General features: G+C 38.5%; 1 protein-coding gene across 2 annotated transcripts in view; it reads right to left on the bottom strand.

Moving 5' to 3' along the window:
- Positions 1-21,777, bottom strand: part of rab11fip2 (RAB11 family interacting protein 2 (class I)) — an 81,914-nt gene that overhangs the window by 9,012 nt on the left and 51,125 nt on the right. Inside the window, exons 3-5 of one of the 2 annotated variants that reach the window (XM_078223245.1) lie at positions 21,025-21,511; positions 18,024-18,133; positions 5,937-6,064 (exon numbers count right to left, since the gene is read on the bottom strand). In XM_078223245.1, the coding sequence (XP_078079371.1) occupies positions 5,937-6,064; positions 18,024-18,133; positions 21,025-21,511 (725 nt within the window). Of the gene's footprint in view, positions 1-5,936; positions 6,070-18,023; positions 18,134-21,024; positions 21,512-21,777 lie in introns of both variants that reach the window. The other variant, XM_078223244.1, reaches the window with a different exon arrangement.

Raw genomic sequence — 21,777 nt, 5'->3', positions numbered from 1 at the left:
TTATTCACAACACGATGCAAGATTAAAGGATTCCATAGTGTGAATTGAAAAGGTTTATTACCCCTTCTACTCTACAATAGCTCTGTATTAGAAATAGAACATAAATTAGGTAGCAAATGTAAGTTTCTAAAGTGAATGTATGTTCTCATTGCTACACATGGGTCTATTTCAACCCTTAACAGACAAAATATAGCCCCTTACAACAATACTACATCTATAAATGGCTTGCCTATAAAACACTAGATCCAGAAATGCCACATGGTATATCTTACATCATATGGAGTTTAGAAAGTATACGATGAAGTTGGCATTTATTCTTTTAGATAAACCATAATGGAATTTATTGTACATGCATACAAAAAAATCAGAAAAGTGACACTCCTTCAGGTAGTTTTAAAAATGCAACTGTTTAACATCCAAATTTAGCAGCCACTTATCACCTCTCCCACCTGAAAAATCATTATCTGAAACTGATTCAGGCGTGGAATCATCCATAAACTTTCAAAACAGAAAACATTTTACTGTTCTCATCTAGCCGACTCTGCAGGAAACAGGTTACTCGCACCTGCAGAGCTGAAGTAAATTAGTGTGAAATGATGATATTTCCAACTCTGAAATATTTTACTGCCAAATGTGAGACTGTATTTTGTTATAGATTCAATTTCAATAATCAGATTTTGCAGATGGTTATTTTTTTAAAAAGCTAGAATAACTTAAATACATATATAGCACTTCTTACAGTAAAAAAAAATCCAATGAATTAAAAAAAAATTCCAAATCAAAAATTTGGGGCTTGATTTTTAGGCCCCACTGGGCCATTTTGTGTAAACACAGTAAGAGTTTTAACAACACCAGGTTAAAGTCCAACAGGTTTATTTGGTAGCAAATACCATTAGCTTTCGGAGCGCTGCTCCTTCGTCAGATGGAGTGGAAATCTGCTCTCAAACAGGGCACAGAGACATCATGACTACCCATCTCCACATCATGACTACCACTTTGTGTAAGCAGGATGGGGATTCAATAGGACCACATGCAATGAATAGCCGATTCAGGTAATTAATAGGCACTTAATACCAATGAAATGGGCGACTAGAAAACCCCAGACTTCAGGTTTCCACAGAGAATGGGGGCAATTTAACTACCTGGAGGCGACCACTGGGTGGCAGACTGGGGTGGGTCAGTACTCCTAAAGGCCCTCCTGGCTTACCAGGCACTGCAGTGACTTTAGGCATCCCCCCCTCCCTCAACACAGAAGTGTCCTAGCTGCAAATCTCTTTCTTGGTTTAGATTTTTAAAAATTGCAGCGAGGAACCTCCATTTTGAAGCACCCTTGATTTGCTTCTGCCAAAGTAGGCTGCTGCCTTTTCAAGCTGGAAGGCCTTTGGATGGCCTCCTTATGAGAGCCCATCTGCCATCCTTAACTGGATAGTGAGCCCACTCCAGGCCCTTTAATTGGCTCCCCGCGTGGTGGTGGTGGGGAGGGGGGGGCAGGAGGAGAGAGAGAGAAAAACCACAAGTGCCCACGCAGTGCAGGCTTCTGACCCACATTCCAGCCTGATGGCAGATTCACAAGACACCTGAGAACATCTTATCCTTGGATTTCTAACAATAATTAGACTTATTGATTAATGTGGAAAAAAACTTTTTCCTCAATTTGTCCGGATACATTTTGCAAGCAAGAACACTTGTATGATTAAACATGTCAAAGCTTCACAGGCTGGTATCCAAAACAGTTTGGGTCGTCAGATAAGTTGGAAGATCTGGCAAGCTATGATCCTCTCAATGTTGTTATAACGAGGAACTTGGCTCTGGTAATATCAATACAGTTACTTTCACATTTACTATTCTACTCTCCCCATTTACTTTTCAGTACTTAATTAGGTGTTAAGGAGTTCACACTGCCTTCTAAACTGGCTATCATTCCTGTTTAAACACTTTGATTTGGAGACAGGTACTGGCACTAGAACAGAAATGGCGGCAGATCTAATTATTATGCACATATCCAGCATAAAGCCTCTTCAGTACCCAATGATGGAGAACTGAAGACAAATTATCCTGAAACTCTTGTATGGAAACCACATAAATTATGCACCAATTGAAACCAATGTAGATTCTTAATGAAAGAGCAAATGGTGTGATGCCAAGTTGGCATTCTTCTGTGTACAGTCTTCCAGTATCCCCTTGTCTCCAAAATAATATATTCATTAAAAATGAATATCAAAAGACACTACATTTAAACATCCTTAACCAGAGAAACCTTTTACCATATAATAATTAAAAATAACAATTTGAAAAGTAATTTGTACACTTTCGGCCATCAATTAATCTGAAATATGGCACAGTAAATCTGCAAGCCAGTATTCAGAATTTGTGTGATCTATGTAGAAATTGTATTCACTGGATAGCACTATATAACTTTATTAGTAATTAGGTAATATCTACCTATTTGGTGGACAGCCATTTGAAATCCTGAAAATATATGGGAGATCATCAGGCTAGCGTATCATTTGATAGCCAACAGTTCATTTAAAAAAAATCTATTTAGAAAAGCAGTATTTTAAAAATTTTGAATAGACTCCCTCCTTCCATCTGTCCCCTATGCTATCAAGATGCATCCATTTCCAAAAACTTCTTTAACACCTATGTCCATTTCTATTAAGGTTTTGAAACCTCTCATTGTTTGGCACTGGTTTTCCCCTGGATCCTATGAAAATGCATGTAAAAATAAATCACTATAGAATGCTCCTAGGAACACTATTTATTCGTTATTTATCTACCACTTGACTAAAATCATGGCACAACATAAGGCAATACAAATAAATTTTCATTGCAGTGGTACAATATACGATACTGCACATTTGGACTTGGTTCCGTAGACTACAGCAGTGTGATTGGCAAAAAACTCTCAACAATACAACTTTTCCACTAAACAAAAATAATCCTCTATACAATTTACCAAATATCATTCTTCTGGTTACTAAACATACATAGGGGGAAAAAAAAAAATCAACAAAGTCTCAATACACCCACTGATATCAAAGTAGTTTTACCAACCACACTATAAAAATAAGATATCATTTTGTTGACACTTTGATAGTCAATCAGGAAACTTGCCTAAATGAATGCCGTCTGTGGAGAAAATGCACCGGCTGATGTGTCAACATGTTACTTTGATAGAAACTCTAGTTCTATAGAATTCTGATTAAAGTTTAACTAGACTGCCAAGAAATGTTATGCTTGGACCAAGACTCCCATAAAAACAGCAGCAAGTGGGAATGGTACATTGGAATTCCATGTCTGGTTACAAATTACACTTTGATCAGCAATGGATTAATCCAGGCCATGTTGTAAGATTTCAAAAAAAAACCGAACACACTAAAGCCCTTCATGTTTGACAGGAATTTGCAAACTCCAAGAACAGGTTAATTTCCCAAACGTCATGGATCACAACAAAACTGTGACCTTATACCAACTCTACATGAGTTATAGAAAATTTGATTATTCATAAATGAAATACATAAGCACAAAAACCATTCAATGGTCCCGTATGTGTGGTCTGTCTGGAAGCTAATCTTTGACTCACTGTCTGATGATGCTTCATTCGGAGCTATTTTCTTGGTAGTTCTTGTCAGTGGTGGTTTGATATTGCCTTCTACTCTCAGGGGCAAGGTGAGGAGGCAGGTTGCAACTCTATCTCAGCTGGAAAGGGAATCAAACCTGTGCTGTTGGCATCTTTCTGACCCACACACAAGCCATTTGAGTTAACCAGCCTCCTATCCATACAATATTATATGATATTGGATCAACATCTGCACACTCTACATTAGTCCTCATTGCACAAACGAATAGAAATTTTAACATTTGTTAAACTGAAACCTGAAGACAGAGATCTTAGATGGTACTTACCACTTATGCAAGTTTGGAATATGGAGATTTACTCACCTCTCTTCATCCCATCATTGGTGCAGAGGTTTTACCCGATTCAGACTTATTTCTCTCAATCTCACTAATTAAACTGCTGCACTAATTAAACTGCTCAAACCCCGAAACAGCTATCTTTGATGGAGTTTTGGTCACCTGCCTAAACTTCATTGGTGAGCATTGATTCCTTTACCTTTCTTCTATTGTGAAATATCTTAAACCATATTTTGTATTAAGGTGTTATGTAAATTCACATTGCTGGCAATGATTTGTTGTTTAACAAAATGTTATTTTGGGATTTGTTTTGGTATTCAATCACCACCACATTATAGCATCACTTAGTTGGTCGTGTTACTTCTTCTTCATCCGGTACTGTGTGTTTGGTCAATGTCTTATTTCCAAAAGGAACTTTCAAATGTTAAAGGCACTATACAAATGTAAAAAAATCCTGAGGTGCTTTGTAGACGTGGAGCAAAAGATGATGTTGGAGAGATAATGAAAAACTTGGTCAAACAAATAGATTTTAAGGAGGGCTTCAAGGAGGAGGGCAGAGGAGGTTAGGAAGGGAATTCCAGATTCTGGAGTCTAAATGACAAAAGGCATGGCCGCCAATGGTAGCGTGAGGCAGAGCAGGACATACAAAGGTCAAGAGTTAAACAAATCAGAGAGTTCTGCAAGGCAGTGGCTGTAGGTTACAAAAAGATTTGAAGGGGCAAGGCCATTTGTGAGTTCAAGCACATGGATGAGAATTTCAAACTGGTGTGCAGGGACCAAAAATCAATTTAAGTCAACACAGGTATGGGAACAGAGTTTTGGATAATCTAATAGAGGTTGAAGAGTGGGATAGCAGCCAGGAGAGCACTCGGAATAGTCGAGTATGGAGATAACAAGGCATTGTTGTGGTTTTCAGCGGCAGATGGAGTGAGACGGGGCTAAATTATGGCTTCAGACATCCAAAAATTTTAATTCAAACACATTTGTGGCTAATTCAAAAACTGGACATTGGACAAGTAGCCAACTGTAGCTTGCTGGGTGAGGACAAAGTGGAGGGAATCTACCTAGATTGGATATGTGTTATAATGGACATGGGACACAAGGTTTTTACTGCATGTTCATTGTAAATTTAAATCAGAATTAGTAGTGCATTCTGGGCTACTTAAACAAAAGTCATCAAGATTACTTAAACCTAGTAAGTTTTATTGGCAAAACTAGCCAGAAAAATAAGTAGCATTTCTTAAAAAAAAATCCATTTTAAAATTCCATTTTCATCCCGAAATTCAACTCTCTCGAACATGCCTTAATTTTGATGGAAGGGGAGAGATGCCTTGGGGTTTCATGGTCACTTAACAACAGATACTTATTATGATGAGGCAAACCTTTCATCCTTTTGCTCTCTTGAAAGAATGCTCCACTTTACTAGTCACACCAACTCTCAGCCAGCTGAGAAAGTTTGAAAGAACTCATTCTCGCTGCAGCTGCTGAGTTCAATGACAGGCTACTCTTGCACTCAAACATTTCACTACTTTATCGGGACGGCATAAACAAAAGCCTGCTTAAGTATAACCTGCATGTTTTTCAAAAGTAGAGAAACTGAGTGAATGACCAATACCCGTAATAAAAGCAGATATAAAAGAGTTGGAAAAAAAAAGAGACATGGTAAATCAAAAAGTAGTGGGTTGAACATACCAAATCCATAAATTGCAAAAGGGAATCACTTTTCAGAATCTTAGTACAAACAGGTTCATGATTAAGTAGTTATTTGAATTTAATCCAAAAATTAAAATCATAATTTTTTTTTTGGTAAAGAAAAATTTCAAGTCTTATCAAAGCAGTATAGAAGCCAGTGTATCATGGAGTAGTAGTCATGAGTACAGCTTAAATGAGTACTAAAAATATGAGTCAAAAAGTGAAAACTTCACCTCAAAACAGACACTACTTGACTGGACATGGCACATGCTGTGTGTTTGGATTGCTTTACTCATCCATTAAAAAAAAACACATTTCCTTACACTTACTCTGGCTTTGTCTTCATAGTATTCAAAGTGGCGTTGCTTGAATGTGTTATTTGAATGTTGATCATTCTCTCGACATTTATGTCTATCAGTGGATACCGTCACCTTATCTTCAGAATTTATGGGCTTCGCTGAACTGGAATAAGAAACAGAAAAGTTTTAGCTTAAATTCAGGAGCGAGTATAATATAGTTGATTTAAATGAAATTTGGTGACATCTAGAGCAGTTCAATATGCTCTTTGTATTAGAATTTTGCTACAAGAATTACACTGATATGTCATGTTTGAAACTTCAATGCACAGCCCTACTATTTCTCTTTTTTGTTTGAAGATGTCCGTTCTCATGAAGCTGCTTAATTGGTGCAAGGCCAACCCAAGTAAGGCTGCAGTGCTCATTGCAAACCAAGTTAATGGAAACAGACTTTGACAAATGGAAAGTAACAGCTAGCCTCCCCCATTCGCTGCACAATGCTAGATTTGCTTACCAAAAATATAGGCAGTCTACCTGCAGCTAGATCAAAGCATTTTTTAAATGAGACTCTATGAAGATACAAAAGAACAGTCCTGCATGATCGGCTTTTCCACTACTCCCTTTCCTTGCGTACCACTCACAAATGGAGAAGTGGCAAATTCACACTTATCTACATTCAGCTACTTGAATAAGCCAAAATTTTAAAAAGACATCACAAATTCTATTCTATATCTTTGGATACTTCTCATATGCTTCCAGGACAAACCAATCACATCTGTTCCCTTTCAATATTTGCCACACATGTTCTCTATGGTGAAATTTACTACAATGCCATTACATCCACTTCAAAAATTCTCATCACTTCACAGCATCATGCATTTAAATACAAGGGGCCAGACTGTCACTTCATTATGACATTTCTAGTTTAATTTTTGTCTAAAGAAGTTTTGATTGTTACCCATCTCAATTATTGCAAGATTAACAGGCATATGTGATTTAGATATGACTAAGAAAATGGTTTGTATTACCTATATTTTAAAAGATTCTGGTCCAAATTAAGTTGTGTTATTTTGTATAAATACTAAAGAGTGAAAAAGTGGAAAACTCAACTCTGGAAAGCAGGGCTTCACCTCAGCATTATGTGTCAAATATTATTTGATGTTCTATTTTCTTCCTGTTAGTGCAGTTTAGAAAGCTACAAACAGGTGCTTAGGCCATGATCAGGATACTTTACCTGACTGAAATTAAACCCAGTCAGAACCTAAAATAGACTTTAGCCCCAGTGGAGATTCAGGTCAGGGAGATTAAAAAAAAAAGGTCACATAACAACAAAGATCACAGCGATAAGGAAAAAGATGATTGGTGAATCAAACCTGCTAAATCTCATTATACCGGTCTGTAATAGTGTTGTGAGGCGTTCTGCCCTACTCGCTATAGGATTGATTTGAATGAGGCACTCTTTTATCAGGTATTGTCTGAACTCCAAAGACAGGAACCCTCCCTCATGGCCTGCTTTTCATTCTCACACTGATGTGTCAAAGACATGATGGACTTGTTCATTCATGGCTCCTTTTTTGATCTCGCTCAGAAAAATGAGTGAAGTGAACTGGATCGAATTAGCTGTGGTGAAAACTAAGAACAGCTCCATTTATAGAAGTGTGGCAGTAATTTGTTGTGCCCTTTCTTCATCTGATGTCATTCTCATGTCAGACAAGCTGGAGGATATGGTGGTCAATTGCTCAGATGGGTCTGTGGCTAAAGGTTAAAGAGGCAAGCCCTAATTACCACACATGACAAACTGATTTGTAAACTATTTACAAACTATTTGTACAAATAATCCATTTAAACACAATGTTACAGAAATATATACACAAATTTATAAGTAGAATGTCTGAACCCGAGTGGCAACTTGCGGATAAACTAATTGAAAGATATTTGAGATGGCTCAATGGGAGATAAAATGTAACAATATGTTTTTAAAAACTGCTGAGATGTTACAGCAGTAAGCTATTATACTGTTAATATAATATATAGTAATATACTTTTAAAACAGAACATTCCAGATTCACAGTTGTTAATAATTTAAATTTAATGAAGTGAGATTTAGTCAAGGCCAAAAAAAGGTATTAATCCGGAAGATGGTTTTACATACTTTTGATTATAAATAAACTCGTGGCTTTAAGAGGTCAGCTTATACTTGTAAAGTTGCCCCACTAAGTTAGGTAATTAATAGCAAGACTCAAGGACAAGAGTCATGTTAAATCATATTTTCAGCTGCTTTGTCAGTTGAACCTCTCAGCATTATTCTGTGCACCCACAATCTTTTATTTTTTAATTAAAAAAAATTTGAACATCCATCAAGAAATGGAAGGCAGTATATAATCAATTTCATCTCAGATTTCTGTTCATGCTCAGAAATTACCAGAATCCAAAAAGAAATGTGTCCATTGATGTAGAAAAGAAATAGAAAAATTCATAATTTCTCACCTCACCTGTAAACATTTAGGTGGTGGAGTTACAAGGTGAACTGGAGCTTGGATTTTGCAACCATTAAGTGCATTGCAGAAATACCATCTATGGTTATATTAGTGGCTCTCCTTTAGCTAAACAAATTGTAACTTTTCCCTAGTTTCAGTAATAACTTGTATTTACACCATCGCATTATGTTGGGGATCATGAGTTTATCATGAACACCAGGTCAAATAATGAGTTGAGATCACAAGAGTTCACGCATTTGTTATCTCCAAGAATGTGAAACCTATGAACTGCTTTAGAAATTCGACAGCAGACTGCAGTCGTACCTTTTGGTAGATACAAGAATTTCTACAAAACAATGCAACTGATACTTTTTTTCAATGTTTCCCTTGCCTTTTGTAGATTTAGCAGAAAAGAAACGTATGTAAATTGTGGAACTAAATAGGGAGGCTGGATTTAGTAGCACTCTGGCCAAATCAAATAAGCTAAATTAACTTAACTCAGGGATAAAGCAAGAAGGGCAGCCCCAAAAAGGCGGCAACTGCCCGAAACAAAAAACAAAGCAAAGGAAACTTAAAACATTAAATCAAAAACATTAAATCAAAATGTGATTTAGGGGGCGAATAATACTCCCCAGTCCCTGCGGTGCCCAACGGGCATGGAAGGCCTAGACAGTGCCCTTGGACACCGCATGCTCCCTCTCCAGGGACACCCGGCCACAAATATAGCCGTGGTAGAGGGGCAGACAGTTGAGCTGAATGACGCCCCTCAGTTTCCTGCTGCCTGGACCTGTTTATACTCTTCTGGCTAGGCCCAGGAGCAGGTTCATGAGGAGATCCTGGAGGGTACCCGTAAATCAGGAGTGTGGGACTGAAGTGCAAACAGAACATCAACGAAAAGATTGTTAGATAACGAAAAAGGGAGTGCAGCCTATAACATGCAACGTATACATGATCCACGGACTCTGCGAAATCGCAAAAGGTGAAAGTTTATGTGCAACTTAGTTGTATGGTACTGCTGTGTGTTCTAGCCTCCACCCCAGGTCCCCAATGTAGTGGGGGAGATCCCTCCATACAGGAACCTCTGCCGCTGGATGGCAATAAGGCACAGCAAGGAGTGTCCGGGCGAGGACGTGGTGGTGGAATGTGTGCAGCAGCAGCTCATATAGGAAATCCCTCTGTGCACAGGCAAAGGGCATTTCCGCGAGGTGACTCAAACTGAGGCTCCAATCCCGTGAAGGATGGGTCTGGGTTTAGGGCCAATGTGAAATTCCGTCTGAACAGGGGTACGTTCAGATGGAATTCCACCACAGTTGCGCCTCCGAGCACGACCGTTTTGAGGTCATGAGCTGAGCCAACTTGTGGGGTGTCATCCAGCCCACTCCTCCACCACTCAGCATGTCCCCAACCCTGGTCACCCCAGCATCCACAGTCCGCCTCCCCCACAGCCACCAGAAATGGAATTGGTGGAGGAGCAGATTTCTGAGCATCGACTCCTGGACGACAGCCGCCACTCCAGACGGAGAGCTGCGGTGCGAGGCAACCGTGTCCCAGACTTTAAGGAGGTCCTGGTAAAAGACGGGCAATGCCTGCAAGAATCTCCAAAGACCCCTCATGTCTATGAACAGGAGCTGTGTGTCATAGTTCAGACTGTGTACCTGGCAGAAGAAATACGTTGCCAGGGCACAAAGGGGGGATTCAACGTAGCACTATGGGCAGAGAATGTGGGCACAATAGCTTAGGAACAGGCCGATGAGTGCAAATTGTAGGAGAGGATGCACTACTCAGTCAACCTATTAGCACAAAGATTGGCAGGAAATGAACCCAATATATTATTTGCCTGGATTGCTTGGTAAGTCAACACATGGTGCACTTATCCACCAAGCTACTTTGGTTTTTCCATGTAGATGATCACAGGTGTGTTCAACAAACCTCAGTATTTCGGAACTCTAAAGAGCTCATTAATCTGCTTGTTATCTCCAAGGATCCATTAAAATGAATTGGTAATAACTTGTCCAGTTAAACGGTTGTGCTTCCCGCTAGACTGTCCAGTAACTCTTAAGAGCTCATTAATTACCTGTCCTGTTTCTCTATGGAGCTAGTTAATTACCTGTCTGGTATCTCAATGGAGCTCGTTAATGATATGTCCAGTATCTCCAGAGCCTTTGATAACACATTTTTATTATATTGAGCTTTCTTTTACCACTTGTCAAGAGCTGCAAATTGAGAAATTTTCACATAATTTGTACTATTTTTTGGTAATTTTGTCTCAGACTTTTCACATTAACAAAGGTTAATAGATTGTCAGAAGAAAAGTCATCACACGGCCATGTTTTTGCAGCTGAATAATATTCCACAATCTACTATAAAGTAATATATTTCTCTGGCCACAAATCTCATCACAATTTAGTAATTAGCAGTTACTAAAACTGTGACGGATTGTTAATGCAGCGAGAAAGAGCATCATGGAACCAAGCAAATCTGGTTTTCAGTTTCTAGACAAAAACCAGATTATGGTGACAATTTACTAAAATTAAAAAAACATTAAGTAGTTAGGATATTAAACTTAGTAGTTTTTAAAAAGTGCTTTAACTTGGACATTTTGGCAAAGTGTAATATCAAAATTTTTATTCACATTCTAAATGGTTTACCAACGGAGGGATACAAAAACTGACAATCATTCAATGTTTTGAAATCTACATCGGAGAAGCAACATAGGCAGAACAATAAAATTTAAGAATCTGAATAGTTTTCTCCAAATCTAAGCGCACATCCTGTTTCGTATTACACTTGAAATAATTAAACTTCTGGCTGTTGCTTAGAAGAGATATTTTAGAAATGGCAAATATTAATCTTGAAGTATTAAAATACTTGCTCCACTTATGACAGAGCTAGCTAACGTGAACAGAAGTGCAGCACTTGAGAGACTAGTTTACAGTCACAATACTAGAATGAGTCGTTTATTATTTTAATATACCCTAAAACTAAATATCCAAAAAACTGGAAGCTTAACAACCAATAGAATCTTTGGAAGAGAGAAAGAAAGGAGGAGGGGAGCAGTGGTGATCAAGGAGAATTACAGTGCAAGAGGAAGAGGATGTCCTGCAGGGATCAAGAACAGAATCTATTTGGTGAGAGGGTTAAGAAACAACAGGGTTGACATTACTCTACTGGGTGCACTTAATGGCGATCAAGTAGTAGGAAAGATATAGAGGAGCAAATCTGCAAGGAAATTACAGATTAGGTGCAAGAACTATAGAGCAATGATAAAGGAGGGCTTCAATTATCTTACCGAAATTGAAAATGCTGGAAAATTTCAGCAGGTCAGGCAGCATCTGTAAGAAGAGAAAAGAGCTGATGTTTTGAGTCCAGAAGGGTCACCTGGACTCGAAGTGTCAGCTCTTTTCTCTCCCTACAGATGTTGACAGACGTGCTGAGATTTTCCAGCATTTTCTCTTTTGGTTTCAGATTCCAGCATCTGCAGTAATTTGTTTTTATTCAATTATCCTACTATAGACTGGGATAGTAATAGTATAAAGGGAGAGAGAGAGAGCAAGTGTGTTCAGGAAAGCCAACTTCTTGAACTGCTGCAGTCCATGTGGTGTAGATACACCCACAGTGTTGTTAGGAAGGGAGTTTCAGGATTCTGACCCAGTGACAGGGAAGGAATGTTAGTACAGTTCCAGGTCTGGATGATGTGCAGTTTGAGATGGAACGTGCAGGTGGTGGTGTTCTCATGCATCTGCTGCTCTTGTCCTAGGTGGTAGAGACTGTGGGTTTGGAATAGCCTGGTGAATTGCTGCAGTGCATCTTGCAGATGGTACACACTTCTGTCACTGTGCATCAGTGGTGGTGGTGGGGGTGAATACTGAAAGATGGTGGATGGGGTGCCAATCAAGCAGTCTGCTTTGTTCGGGATGATGTTGAGCTTCTTGAGTGTTGTTGGAGCTGCATTCACCCAGACAATTGGAGAGTATTCCATCACACTCCTGAATTCTGCCACGTAGGTGGTGGACAGACTCTGGGGAGTCAGAAGGGGAGTTACTTGCAATAGAATTCCCAATCTCTGACCTGCTGTTGTTGACACAGTATTTATATGGCTGGTCAAGTTCAGTTTCTTGTCAATTCTAATCCCCAGGATGTTGACACTGAGGGATTCAGTGATGATGTCATTGAATGTCAAGGGGAGATGGTTGGATTCATTCTTGTTGGACATGGTCATTGCATGGTACTTAAGTAGCAAGTTGCATTCATGCCACACATCAGCTCAAGCTTGAACATTGTCATGTCTTACTGAAACGAGGAATTGTAGCTGGTGAACATTGTCAAGAATGAGAATGCTGATGAGTGCACAATATGATGGAGGGATGGTCACTGATGAAGCAGCTGAAGATGTCCTGGGACTGAGATGATTGACTTCCAACAACCACAGCCATCTACCTTTGTGTTAGATATGACTCCAACCAGTGGAGAGTATCCACCCCAATGCACAATATAATTTTAAAACATTGTCATGAACCACACTGATGTTATCTGCGAGGTTGTCCTAACTTGAAACACTGATTTGTATAGTTTTGTTATTGGAATGGTGGGAGGAGTCACGTGAAACACCCAGCAAGATACCCAGTCTCTGTCATCGTACAACAATTATTAAAGACTATTTATTAAAAACACAAATACACAAACAGGACTACAATACTTTAAGACAATTAAGTGTACAAATCATTAAACACAGTTTATGTAGAAATTACCCTTGTTCCAAAATATATCTACGATTGCTGAACTCCTCAAGACTTCCCCTTCCCAACAACATCCAAATTGAATAAATAATATACATCAAATCCAGCTTATAGTTATCACACAATATGGCTAAGGATCAATCTGGGAAAATGTCTTTTCCTGCTTCAGCAAAACTACTTAAACTGCTTTAACCAAGGTTTCTGCACTGCCTTAGACTTAGATGGATGTCTAGCCTCCTGACTGTTAGATGTAAAACTAGCCTGTCTGCTTCAGAGGGTGCTGGCAATTATACAATTTTTCCTCTTTGGTTATGCATTTTGTTGTCTGCATCTCTCAAATTCCTTGACTTGAGAAATTAGCATGTGTATGCCTCCACTGATCTCTCAGTCATCTAGATAAGCTGTTTTGTTCCATTAGGGCAATTTACACATGGTTCTGTTGAGATGCCTGCTAATCTCATTACTGAGAATATCACAACTTTTGAATGTTGGCTACTGCTGTTGCTCGGCAGATCATGCCTTGTTAAATTCCTGTTGCTGCTGTCACTAGGCAGATCCGTGACACTATCAAAATATATGTAGCTGATTGCATTTGGATCTTTTAACTTGGACAACCAATTTCTCAGGACATTGTTTACTCTATGAAAGTAAAATGATCTAACCTTGCGGACTCGTTCCCAATCTTTGAATAATTCTCTCCATTCTAAATATAGGAAAAAGTGCAAGCAGTTCAGGACCTCAAGTCTGTGCCACCATTCGAATAAAATTAAAATGTATATTTTATATAGCGCCTTTTACTACCACCAGATGTCCCAAAGTGCTTTAAAGCCAATGAAGTACTTTCACATATATAGTCACTGTTGTAATGGAGGAAACACTGCAGCCAACTTGTGCACAGCAAACTCTTGCAAACTGCAATGTCATAAATGGACAAACAATCTGTTTCAGGAGGGATAACTATTGGCCAGGAAACTGGGGATATCTCTCCTGCTCTTCTTCAAAATAGTGCCATGGGATCTTTTATATCAACTTCATAGAGCAGACAGAGCCTCACTTTAATATCTCATCCGAAAGATGGCACCTCCAACTGCAGTACTCTCTTGCTACTCCATTGGACTGTCATCATTGACTTTTATGCTGAAGTCCTGCAGTAGGATTTGAACCCACAACCTTGAGGAAAGTGTGCTAACAACTGAGCCAAAGCTGATATATTAAAGAAACCATGGCGGATCTGTGTGAATCATACAAATTTATAGCACAGAAAAGGGCGATTCAGTCCATCATATCTGTGCCAGCCAACCATTAAAAAAATAGAAGCCAATCTCATTTTTCAGCTCATGGTCCAGAGCCTTGTAGGTTTCGGTCAAGTATAGATCCAAGTACTTCTTAAATGCAATGTCTGTTTTCTGACTTTACAACCCTTTAAGACAGTAAGTTCTAGACCCCCATTACCCTGTGGGTGAAAATATTTCTCAACTCCCTTCTAAACCTTGTCCTAATTACTTCAAATCCTTGCCCTTTGGTTATTGACCTCCAATGTTAAGGGAAAAGGTCCTTCCTATCCAATGCATCTAGACCCCCCTTAATTTTATACACCTCGGTTAAATCTTTCCCAGCTTCCTCTTTATTTTAAACAGAGCAACCCTGGTCTAACTAGATTTTCCTCATGGCTTAAATTCTCCAGTTCTGGCAATATCTTTGTAAATCTCCTCTATACCCCAGTGAGATTGCATCTTTTCTGTGATGCTTCTACACTTTCCACAGATGTTGTTCACATGATTTTTTCTGCTTTGTCATTATGAAAAATGGCAGATGCTGTGTGTGTGTGTGTGTATGTGTATATATATATATATATATATATGGAGCGGAACAATTTTTTAAAAGACTCATTATGATTGAAAAGGGAGACAGGTGACCAATTTAATCAGCTTCTCGAGTCTGCTGCAATTTGTGGCTGATGGGAATCTGAAATAAATTCATACATGGGTTTGCAAGAATCCACTGATCTCCCATTTAAAATTACTGGTTGAGGTTTTTGTAGAAGTGTTACACACTATTACCACCCTTTCTGCTTAATGGCCCACTTCTGACAAGGCAGTTTTCTTGTCCTAGGCTCCCCCACCAGAGAAGCTTTCTCTGAATCTTAAAAACATCTAATCACCCTTTTATATTGTATGGAATACAAGCTTAGTTTATGGAATCTCCTTGTGGTGTAACCACTAGAGCTCTCATAACATTCTGATGAATCTGCACTGCGCTACTGCCAACGTTATTATATCCCTGAGATGCAGTGCTAAAACTACTCTATACTTCAGATGTGCTCTACGCAGGGCTTTCTAAAATCACTGCATCACTTCTTACCATTATAATCTAGCCCTGGAGATATAGTGGTTAGGGATCTAGAACAAAGGGTCAGAATCTCAAACAAGGAATATGCCATTTAGGACTGAGACAAAGAGGAATTTCTTCACTCGGGGCGGCGGGGGGGGGAAACAACTCTTTGGAATTCTCTCTCCAAGAGGGTTGCAGAGGTTGTCATTGAGTACATTCAAATCAGAGCTGGTTAGATTGCAAGATATTAAAAACATCAAGGGACATGGGGATTGTGTGTAAAAATGGCAGAGGTGACAACCAGCCATGATCTAGTTGAATGGTGGAGCAGGCTTGAAGGACCAAATGGCCTATTGCTGCTTCTATATTATGTACTGTAGCTGTGGACTAACTCATGTTTTAAACCATTCTAGAATAACCTGTATGCCCTTACATTCTACACTTTGGTCAACAAAAGGAACTGTATGGCCTCTTTCGCTACCTTATCTACCTGTCCTGCTACGTTCAATGATCTGAGAGTCCTGCTCCCCTACACTTCAGCATCTTACCTTTGTGTATCCCACTGCATAGTTTACCCTCCTCAAATGTATTACCTCTGTCTTCTCCAAACTGAAATCTATTTGCCGCTTTTCTACTCACCTGACCAGTCCATTAATATCTTCCTGCAGTTTACAGCTCTCCTCATGAATCAACCACACTGGTTTTGTATCATCTGCAAATGTCTTAATCATAGATTTCAGTTATTGAGATATATGATGAAAACAAAGCAAGAGATTGAATACTGAGCTCTGTAGAATTCTACTGGAAACAGCCTTCCAATCACAAATACAGCTGTCAACCATTGCATCTGGCTTCCTGCCACTGAGCCAATTTGGGAGTAAACTTGCCACTTACTCTTTGATCCCCTGTGTCTTACTTTTCTGCCCAGTCTGCCATGTGAAATCCTGCCAAAAGCCTCACTAAAATTCATGTAGGCTACATCAAATGTGCTGCCCTCATCAATCCTACTGTTACAGCCTCAAATAATTCAGCCAAGCATCTTAATGCCCTCTACCTGCCATGGCTCCAAATCTTTTTATAGTTTTGCCTAACAAAAAACGATCAAGATTTAATATTAATTGAGCAAGCATCTACTGCTTTTCCAGGGAGAGAGTTCCATATTTCTCTTCAATGGCTGGCTCTGACCTTAAAAGGCTACGTCTCCTGGACCTAGACTTACCCTGCCAATGGAAAGATTCTCTCTGTCTCACATCAATTCTTTTCAAAATCCTTAAACCTGAATCAAATCATCCCTTAACCTTATGTAGTCTCTCTTCATAATTTAACCCTTAGAGTCCTGACAAATTTCTGGTGAATCTGTTCTGCAATCCTTGCAAGGCCAATATATTCTAAGGTGTGGAGCCCAGAACTACATATGGTGCTCTAGATGTGGTCTAACCAGGTCTTTTTATAGCCGTGGCAAAATGTCTCTTTATATCCCAGATCTCTAACATTCCAATAGCTAGTTTGATTTTGTTTGTACATGACTATTATATTTTGGTGATTCAAGTCCATGGACCCCTTCATCACTTTGGATCTCTTCTGTTTCTAGCTGTTCAGCATTTAAATGATACCTGGATTCTATCTTTTATTGGTCCAAAATGGAAGAATTACCTATGTTGAATTCCATCTGTCAGTTTTTTCCCTACTAACTTGATCTTGAAATGTCTCTAATTTTCTGCTCCCATCTTCAATACTTCAGTATTCCACTAACCTTTGCATCATTGACAAACTCAGATATGTAGCTCTCTATTGTGTTCTCCAATTCATCAACAAATATGGTGAAGCCCCAACACATGGGTCCTTGTGGGACATCACAAATCACTTCCTTCAGATTCAATGATACTATTATCCTTACTCTTGTCCTCTAACTTGGTCATTTGTCTTCAGTTCCATGAGCTTTTAGTTTCCAGTCTCTTATGTGGAATCTTACTGAATCCTTTTCTGGAGTCCATATAAGCTACATTAATTGGCATTCTCTTGCCTTCTACTATATTATTTCCACAAAAATTCAATTTGGCTCATAAGACATGACCTCCCATTTACAAATCCATGTTGGTTCTCTCCAAATTAGTTCAAATTTCTCAGTGCTTAGCCACTCTGTCCTTAATTATAGATTCCAATAACTACTCCACAACAGATGCTAGACCAACTGAGATATAATTTCTTGGATTCTCTCTCCCACCTTTCTGAAATAATGGAGTGCAAGAAGCATAGGTTGACAATGTAGAGTGCAGACGAGGAGATAATTCCTTTGGAAGACATCAAAAGCATCAGGCTATGGTCTACATAATTCTCCCCCCTGCAAATAAAGGGCATCTCTTCTGCAGACTAATGGGGCAGTTCATTTCCAGTGTCACAGATAAATTATACAACATGGTAAGTTATATAGAAATGTAATATCTAAAAACATAGTAACGATACAAAGAAATTCCAATGGGACTAACTTCGGTATGTAAAGAATGAGTTTATTAGAAAAATAAGGAAGACCCCATGTGGCAAGTAATCTTACTTCTTCATCATTCAGGAGCCTCCACATACCAGAGTATACAACTCAGCACCGATTAGGAGGAAAACTGTTTCATCTAAACCAGGAGGAACACACTTGTAGTCAAAACAGACTTCCAAAACTGCAAAGCATCCTTGGCTGAAAATTGAAACAGAAATGTTTGGTGAAATTTTGGGACCGCAATTGTTGTCTGTAGCGATATTTCTAAAAATTAGCTCAAGATGTGGTCTCCATGGAATGGTCCTTGAATCTCACTGAAGGTTTGCTTTCTATCAATGTTTTGGGCATCCAAACAGTTACTTAGCTATTCTCTGTTTAGAAACAAAAAAGTGTTTCCCACAAGTACAGCGCAGACTTTTTAAACAAACGTGTTAGTCTTATCAACTGCAAGTCCTCTGATTTCAGAGATATTAGATGAATCCACAGCAATTAGCATTATGGTTTTCCGTATCAATATTTAAAGGAATTCAATAATTTGGAAAGAGTACAATGAGTACACAAGCTTCAAAAAAAACTACAGATTTTTCTCATACCTCCAAACTGTCTCAGGAGATTGGGACTTCTGTACAACAAAAAATTATGAGAAAGCCACTTTGGAAGGGCCTCAGATAGCAAATAACTACACATCTATTAATGCAGATTTGGCATAGTACAGCAACTGAATATCACTCAGATCTTGCCCCAGAGTAGAACACTTAAGATATGGTTAAAAATTGTAGTATTTGCCCAACAGTTAAAGTTATATCATGGTACTCAAGAAATCAATGCATATCAAGATTCGTACTAAAACCATATTTCCAAGTGCTGTAAGCCAGTCAACTTTTTTTCTTTCTGTCCACCCAATTCAAAAGTTTGACCAATATATTAGTTGGCATGCAACGAGCAAATCCTTCAAAGTTTGTACATGAAAATTAAGCAAATCGCAACCCAAAATCAACAAGAGTCTGAAGTGCAACAAACTGAAATTGTACTGCTTTTACAACACAAACATAAACTGCTAGAAATTCTCAGCAGGTCCCACAGCATTGGTGGAGAGAGAATACAGCCAACACTGAGTCTGGATGAACCTTCGTCAGAGCTGAAGGGTCACCTAGACTTGAAACGTTAGCTCAATTGTCTCTCAGATGCTGTCAGACCTGCCAAGATTACACAGCATTTTCTGTTTTTGTTTCAGATTCCAGCATCCGCAGTAATTTGCTTTTAATTCAGACTGATGTGCGTGCATTCTGGATGATTTCCCTTTGTGCACTGGATGCAAGATCAAATTAGGTTCAAGATGATTGGGTTTAACATTTCACTATACCGGAGTGCAAAGCGGAAGTCTGCCCTTACATTTTCTTGTATTTTAAGTTTACCAGAATTGTTTATTTATAACTTCAAATTTGCCTGTGGAGTCTGCACCTAGAGTTCAACATTAGGTAAATGAAATCTCAGTATGTGTGCAATATTCCTGCAGTATTTTAGAATCTTTCAACTAGTTAGTGATGCACATATTTGCAGCTTTTTAACAGTAAGAAAATGAATGTGTTTTTCAGAGAATATTAGTAATTAAAATGGATAACATTTTCAGCATTGGGACATAGCTTTTGATCCCAGTGTACTGGGAGAAGAAGCGACATCACAAGCCATATATTGTGCATGTTTGTTGTTTAAATAGTTAGACCTATGATTGTAAGCACGTCGAAACACTGCAATAAGCCGCCAATATAAACTTGAGAATATCCATATATAAAACATCATTATGTTTGGAAGAGAGAAAGGCTTGATTTTTTTTTCGATCCAGCAAGAGATTTGTGGTTGACCCCAAATCCACCGCCAGGACATAGTTAACTTTTAAATTCACAAAGTCCAGTTCAGTGGTCTTTCCTGACAACTTTTTCTACCAGTCTTACCCATTGAGCAAACACATTCCAGCAGACATCTTTTCCTACTTGGCTTCTTGATTTTGAACCCGAATGCCGGAATTTGCCGGTGCTGCTCCAAATTTTACTCTTGTAGCTCCTAGGCTGCAAACTTTCTCCCAACAAGTTAAAAATCAGGACTCATTACAGACACCTACTCGTAGTACCTCATAAATGAAATAACTTTTAAGCTCTGCACAATTTTTTCCCTCCCTAGTACTGTTGATATGCTATTAAAATCAAGTTTTGGTGCCATTTAAATTGTTTCCACCGGATACCATGTCTTCTCTTTCAGTTTTTGTAACTTGGAGAAATTCTGTATTATGGCGCAACATTTAACACCTGTTTCTCAGTTTAGACTTTGAATGCCACTGAAATGGAGGAAGGAAACAAAAAAAAACTTCATATACATTTTGCAGGAAATCTACGATGTGCAAGTGGTCTGAACTAGGATTTAACTTTTGCTTTAAAATGTACCACCTGTGGCTTTATGATTTGTCATTCAAAACTATCTACAAAAATGTTAAATTAAGAATGTCCATAAATCTAATTTTTAGTAGTCAGTTGCCCATAAACAATTAAGGTTGTACTTTTTTGATCTGCTAACTTAAGTAATTGATGGGTGTACGTAGACATCATTACAGGTGGAAAAGATATTATATTACACTTGTTCATAAATTGTCAAAACAAATTTGATGACTAATGCAAATTTATTCTAGCCAAGTTGGCAAATCTTTACATTCATCAAAGCCAAAAAGCTAACCTTTAAAGGAACAAAGAGCCTTACAGCTGAATCCATGGCCAGCTAATTCAAAATGTACTTGCAACCACAGAACCCTGACATAATCTGTAGTCAAAAGATTGTTATTCTTTACATACATACTGTACATAATTAAACTTTGCTAACAATATATAAAGCATAATAGTAGTGGTTCTTACAGTGAATGAATGATTTAATACATCTTCAAATATGAATAAAATTTAGTGGCAGGTTTGATGCCAGATGGTCTTTAGGGAGTCTTATTGTATTGTAACAATCATTGTTGAGTATTAAGGCTGCACAAAAGTAAATTCATATAGTTGGATGCATAAGTTTGCAAAGATAAGTTTAAAAAAAAATGTACTCACCTGGACACACCAACTGTGCTGTAGTTTGAGGCAAATGGATTTTTGGAATCAAAACTGCCGTGAAAGTTTCCAGAAAACGGGTTTGGTGGCTTTGCATCACTAAAACCTTCTGCCTTCACGTTGGTAATCTTTTCAGACTTTCTGACATCTCTCTTGCCAGTCACACGTGCAAAAAGGCTAATTTTCTCCTTCTCTTTGTCTCTCTTGGTCTCTCTTTTAATTTCTGGGTGTCTGTAATTTGCTGTGGTTTCTAAATGTGTGTCTCTGATCTGCCATGAGTCACTGCTATTGTCAAAAGGATTTCTGCTTCTTGGCAATGTTGCGGCCTTTTGTGGAACATACACGCCTTGCTTTGAAAATGGATCAGCTGTTGACTTTGTTGAATCACTCCCATTCTTTGTGACAGAAACTAGGTCAAATTGGTTCACCTTGGAGGTATCCATACTTTGTGATCTCCTGTGAGGTGATTTTGCGAGGGAGTCATTTCCTGCAATGATGTTAATTGGGGGAAAATGCTTAAGTTTATACTGGATTTAAATTGTGCATCAGTAAAACACACATTACTGAAATAGCTCTTCCAAAAGTGGAAAATGCAAATGATATATATTATACACACACACACACACACAAACTGAAAAAATAATGTAATAGTTTAATAGCTCTGATTTTGAACGTCAAAACAAATATTTATGTTAAAAATGATGTGCATTTATTAAGCACGTTTTACAACCACTGGACATCTCAAAAGTGCAT

The sequence above is a fragment of the Mustelus asterias genome, chromosome 11 (assembly GCF_964213995.1).
Source record: "Mustelus asterias chromosome 11, sMusAst1.hap1.1, whole genome shotgun sequence".
NCBI lineage: Eukaryota > Metazoa > Chordata > Chondrichthyes > Carcharhiniformes > Triakidae > Mustelus > Mustelus asterias.
The sequence above is the reverse complement of the archived record's forward strand: the minus strand, read 5'-3'. Positions and strand labels throughout refer to the sequence as shown.